We start from the raw sequence: 6030 nt of genomic DNA, 5'->3' as shown, positions 1-6030 counted from the left end.
TTTTGAGCTTGTGGAAGGATAGAGTTCTGTTCAAAGAAAGTGTATATTCTTTCAGTTAGTATGAATGTGAGGATCTCGTAGGTGATGTTGAGACATGTTATTGGTCGGCAGTTCTTTGGATTTTTCGTGTCTTCAGTTTTTGGTAGAAGGTGTGTTGTTCCTTCAGTCAGTCAGGCAGGTATTTGCTCTGGGTTCTGGATGACATTAATTAAAGATGCGGTGAAATTTTGGTGTACTTCTGTCAAACAGTTCAGCCAGAAGTTAGAGATCCAGTCCAGTCCTGTAGTTCTCCATTCGTGAGACTTTCTAAGAACACAACATCTTAGCTCTCCTATTCTTATTGCCTCCCATTTCTGCTCTTCAACTTCATCCAGTCTCACTTTATCACGTTCTATCCAGTCAGCTTCAGCATTATATTTTTCTTTGTTGCTCCATATCTTCTTCCAGAACTCTTCCATTTCCTCAGTCTTAGGTGGCTCCTTTACTTTTATCTTATTTTTTTACCACTTTCCCCATAAAATTTCTTTGCATGCGTCTTGAATACCTTGTTTTGTCGATAAATTTTGATTCTCTTGTCATACCTGCAAAGTCGTTGGGATTTCAGTTGTATTCGTTGTTTCAATAGTTCCTTAGTTGTCGGGAGCTATTATTATTATTATTATTATTATTATTATTATTATTATTATTATTATTATTATTATTATTATTGAGTGAGAGAGCAGTGCATGCCATCAAAGTGACACGGGTAAAATATACGAAGCCCATTATACCCATCATGACTACCAGTCTGATAAGGGTACACCAGGCACATGCATCACAACCATATGTGCGTGACATGGTGATCTCATATCAAGATAAACAGCGCATGACCTCGCAGGTGGGGCCCAGTTAGAATTTTCTTCAGTTCGAGTAGCCCATCCTGCTCAAAAGGTCTCTGAATAAGGTTTGTTTAAGATGTTGAGCAAAACATCCATGTTTCCAAAGGTGAATTATTCAAACCCCAAAGAATTCCTCTCAAAATATGGCTATGATGCTCCCCCACTACTTCTGCTCATGATCAGAGATGCACATATCGTCAGCCACCAAGAGACATGCTCAAGTAATTAAGGTCAAACAACTGACAAGCAAATCAGTGGTATTAAGCAGAATATTTGCTGCAGCCCATCTTTTATACCAAGACAAAACAATGTAATTTTACTCTTGTTTTATGTTTATTTTTTTCATGTCATTTGCTTTAGCTTTATCTGTGTTTTCAAATAATGTTGACTAGTTTAAATCATTTCCACAGAATTTTTGACTTAAATTATTCCATTAAACAATTATCATAATCTTAAATTCTTTTATTATCACAGAAATTATTTTCTTTCGTTGTTTCCTCTTTCGGTTTAACGAGTTGGCGATTTTCATAATCCGTTTATATTAATGAAGACTGTATTGAAACAAAGGAGAGAACTGATAAGATGGAGGGGTAAGGGGATTCAGTGGCACTTTTTAAACAATGTGATGAAAAGAAAGAGAAGGTCTAACAGCTGATGCTTGAAACTATAATATGTTCGGTGCTGGACTTTTATCTGAATAGAGTGTCGCGTCAAGACAGGCATATCAAGCATATTTATACGTTTTTATATGTGTTTGTACATGTGTATATGTATATGTATGTTTATAGATATGTGTGTGTGCACATCTGTAGGTATACAGTTTATTTAGACTAATACAATACTCTGTTACTCTACAGTTTTTTCTGGAGTGTTTCCGGTTCCTCAGACAAGAGAAGACTGGAGATATGAATGCATGTACATATGTATTTGCATATGCGTATATATTTGAATATATATATATATATATATATATATATATATATATATATATATATATATATATATATATATATATACACGCACGCACACACGCACATATATACTAGGTCTGATCAATAAGTATCTGGAATGTTGCCATAGTAGCGTAGCTAAAGCACGCAGAGTAAAGCCGCTTGGCACAGATTGACCTTGACCTCTGTAGTGCATGTGCACTAAGTTTTAACGTTCCAACTCACTTCCGCTGTTTACAGCAGTGCTTCAAAGTAACGTGTGTAACGAGTGATCGTCGCATTGACCATGACAGAGAATGTTGTCATGGTGATACCTGCTCAGAGGCCTACGCAAAGTTGCAGAGAGTGTATGCAGAGGAGTGTATGAGCCCACACAAGTATACGAGTGGTTCAGACGTTTCCAAGATGACCGAAAACTTGTCAATATTGACGAACGTTCTTGGAGAGCTGCAGCCAGTGGAACTGGGGAAAACATCGCAGATGTGCTAGCAGCTGTGAGAGGAAATCGTCGAATCACAATCCGTGAGTTATCAGAGGATGTGCAGATTAGTTACGGTTCAGTTCAGTCCATTATCACCGAAGATTTGTGTATGAGACGTGTATCTGTCAAATTTGTGCCAAAACTGCTTTCAGCAGACCAAAAGACACTCCGATTTCAGTTGCACATCTTGATTGTGTCGACAACGATGAAAACTTGCTGAAAACTTTGCGTCGGCCTCTGAGCAGGTATCATCAAGCTTTTGGCAAAATCTCAACTCAACTTTCTCTGTCATAGTCAATGCGACGAACACACGTCACACACGTTACTTCCAAGCACTGGTGTAAACAGCGGAAGTGAGCTAGAACGTTAAATCGTAGTGCGCATGCACAGCAGAGTTCAAGGTCAATCTGTACCAAGCGGTTTAAGCTTCGTTACTCGTTACTATGGCAACGGTTCGCATATTTATTGGTCAGATTACGTAACGCCGGTGTTAAAATGGGGGTAGCTGATGAAGGAAAATGTTCTCTATGTGGCCTGTGTGTTTTCTGTATTCTGGTTATTATTATTTTCTCGTCTACGTTTTGTTTGCAATGTCCTGTACCCAGATATGCACCTATATATACAGGTAGACGTAGGTAAGCACATACCTGTACGTATATATGCATATACTCATTTATTATTTGTTATATATATATATATATATATCTGTAAAAATACGTGACACTTATTCAGTAGCCATGATAAAACTCCGAGTTTTGGATGCCAGTGTAGGAGCCCACGCCAACATCTCTTCAGTTATCCGGCCAATTGAAAATTCCTGTCTTCAATTGGCCGGATAACTGAAGAGATGTTGGCATGGGCTCCCACCCTGGCATCCGAAACTCGGAGTTTTATCATGGCTACTGAATAAGTGTCACATATTTTTACAGACAAATTCCTCTATTTGCATAATATCGAGTTCTCTTTATTTCTTTTGTTGTCCTTCCTGTCAAATATATATATATATATGTATATATATATATATAAATAATAATAATAAATGGAGCAAAACGCATATAGTCAATTATATGCGTTTTCCTCCATTTATTATTATTCTTTATATCTACTCAAAATACATCACTTTAACATGGAATTTCTACCCATTAACCGGGTATGATATCCTAGTTTTTGTGTGATTTTTGCTACCCTGGTAACTATTAACATATTTGCATTATCGAAGTTTTTCAACCAAGATAATATTAATATATACATAAATTAAAATATATATATATATTCTTTTATTACTATATATACATATATATATATACACGCACATGCATATACGTGTGTGTGTACATATATATATACTCATGCATGCACGTGCATATTTATATATGCATTTATGCATGTGCGTATGTGTATGTGTCTGTGCACGCGCATGTTTGTTCACATTTCTTAGAAAGATTGCTGAGGTCAGTGTTGTCCATAACCTCCTGTCAACAACTTCTCGTTTCGAAGACATGCGAAATATGTTATTCTTTAACTGGAAAAAGAAATAAGGGTTACTGTCAGAAAGGATCAGCATGGAGAAACGAGTAACACGAAAGAAAAATTGAAAGAATATAGATATTAGATAGATAGATAGATAGATAGATAGATAGATAGATAGATAGATAGATACATACATACATACATACATACATACATACATACATACATACATAAAAATGTGCATGGCGTTACATTAAATAATGTTCCAAAAATTTAACAAAAACACAACAAACGGAAAATTCGTGGATAATTCCTGATCAATCAACGTCCAAAAGAGCATAAAAATTTCACACCTTTAATGATGATATTGTTCATATTTGGTGGCGCCAGCAGCGAGGAGCCACTGGGAATAACGATCGAACGTACAGGACACTGACGAAAACAAACACGACAAAATAAAATAATTATACATATACAACGAAAAAAGGCCGAGCGGCCGCAAGATGGAAGAATATGAAGCAACGCGAAGTAAAATGTCCTGTTGGACTGGAATCGAGAAAGGGGCAAACAGAAAATCAGAATGAAAGGTGAAGGAAACGAATCCTGTGAAAAGAAAAGATGGAAGAGTAGAGAGAAACGCGACTGACCGAGTCAAAGGTAGGGCGAAAAAGGAAATGGATGAGAGAGATGTGAATGGTCACGGGTCACGTGGTAGTGGGAGACGAGAGAAAGAGTGGAGGGCAAAGGGACAGAAGCAAAGGGAACACTGAAGAAAGTGTTAAAGAGAGAAAGAGAGAGGGAAAAAGATAGAAAGGGAGAGGTGTATATATATATATATATATATATATATATATATATATATATATATATATATATATAAATATATATAAATATATATATATATATATTCTTCTATTCTTTTTTTAATGTGTTTCAGCCAGGTGGCTGTGGTCATGTTGGAGCACCACTATGATTTTTTTTTTTGCACCCACTGCACAATCCTTCCGTGGCTTCTCTCCTCCGACTGATGCGATCCCATCAAAATTTTCGATCGCCTCTGGTGTATGAGGGAATTTGACACTGCAGCCCTCAACTGTGTCTCATGTCGACCCATTGGTTCGTCTGGTATTGTGGATAGGAGAGTGTCCAGCTTCTCAATCGTGCAAGTTTCTCAATTATTTTAACAGAGCATACTAGAGCTGTGGTCCTCGGAACCTTAGGCAATTGCAGTATCTGGTTCTTATATTAGATGCATTGGACGGTACCTTTGGTCCTATGCAATGGCTTCCAGTATGAGAAATTCATAAAACACTTGACGCCAAAATTAGGTACTAGTCCTTCCAGTATTTTCCACATGTAAATTATTACATATCTCTCACGTCTGCGCTCTGGGGAGTAAAGTCGTAGTTATTTTAGCCTCTCCCTGTAATTCATCTGTTGGACTGTAACAATCTTTTTAGTGCAGTGATGCTGGATTGCTTCAAGCTCCGTTGTTAGCTTCACACCTTGTGCTGACCACAGCTGAGAGCAGTAGTCTAGGCGGCTGAGGACAAAGGTCTTCCGTAGAGTCAACATGACTTCTTGATCTCTTGTCCTGAATGTCCTTAGTATCCATCCTACCAGTTGTCTGCACTTTGCTGCCAACTTGGTAATGTGCATGTGAAATAGTGCATTATTACACATACTGATGCCCAGGTCTCTCACTGTTTGTGACTCTGGGGTTGTACCTCCGGGTCCTGTAAATGCCGGTTGTAGAGCAATTGTGATCTTATAGCGCAGTGTTTGAAATTTTTCAGCATTAAATTGCATATCATTTTGCTCTGCCCACATGTATATTGCATTAAGGTCGTTCTGCAGGTTTACGACATCATTAGGATACTTTATTGCCTGTGATAATTTTTTATCATCGGCGTAGCTAGTGACAGTGGCTGTCTGAGTGACTGTGAGCATGTCAAAGAGGGCTACTATAAACATTAATGGCCCTAAGACAGTTCCCCGTGGGACACCGCTCAAAATTTTTGTTTCCCTAGAGAGTGCACCATTGGCTGCAACTGTCTAACTTCTATCGTTTAGGAAGTCATGCAGTCACTCTCCTAATTTACCAGCTATACCAAGGTTTCGCAACTTGTGACATATCATGCCATGATCAACTTTGTTCAAGACCTTTACAAAGTCAAGATATATCACGATATTTGAATGGTCGAGCAACTGCTTCAGGACCCAGTCATAATGCCGTAAGAGCTGTGTGAGG

General features: G+C 37.9%; 1 protein-coding gene across 1 annotated transcript; it reads right to left on the bottom strand.

The window, feature by feature from the left end:
* Window positions 1-5186: 5186 nt before the first annotated feature.
* LOC149133209 (uncharacterized) lies at window positions 5187-5753 on the bottom strand. Its single transcript, XM_089360508.1, has one exon. The coding sequence runs from the start codon at window positions 5751-5753 to the stop codon at window positions 5187-5189; it is 567 nt and encodes a 188-aa protein (XP_089216634.1).
* Between the last annotated feature and the right edge of the window lie 277 nt (window positions 5754-6030).

This window comes from Octopus bimaculoides, chromosome 11, assembly GCF_046866305.1.
Source record: "Octopus bimaculoides isolate indiv1 chromosome 11, ASM4686630v1, whole genome shotgun sequence".
Lineage (NCBI taxonomy): Eukaryota > Metazoa > Mollusca > Cephalopoda > Octopoda > Octopodidae > Octopus > Octopus bimaculoides.
Note: the sequence above shows the minus strand (reverse complement) of the source record. Positions and strands in the feature narration are given on the sequence as shown.

What these genes read in the sequence shown, in the direction of transcription:
- LOC149133209 (XM_089360508.1), bottom strand. Translation starts at nt 5,753, where the DNA reads ATGTTTATAGTAGCCCTCTTTGACATGCTCACAGTCACTCAGACAGCC.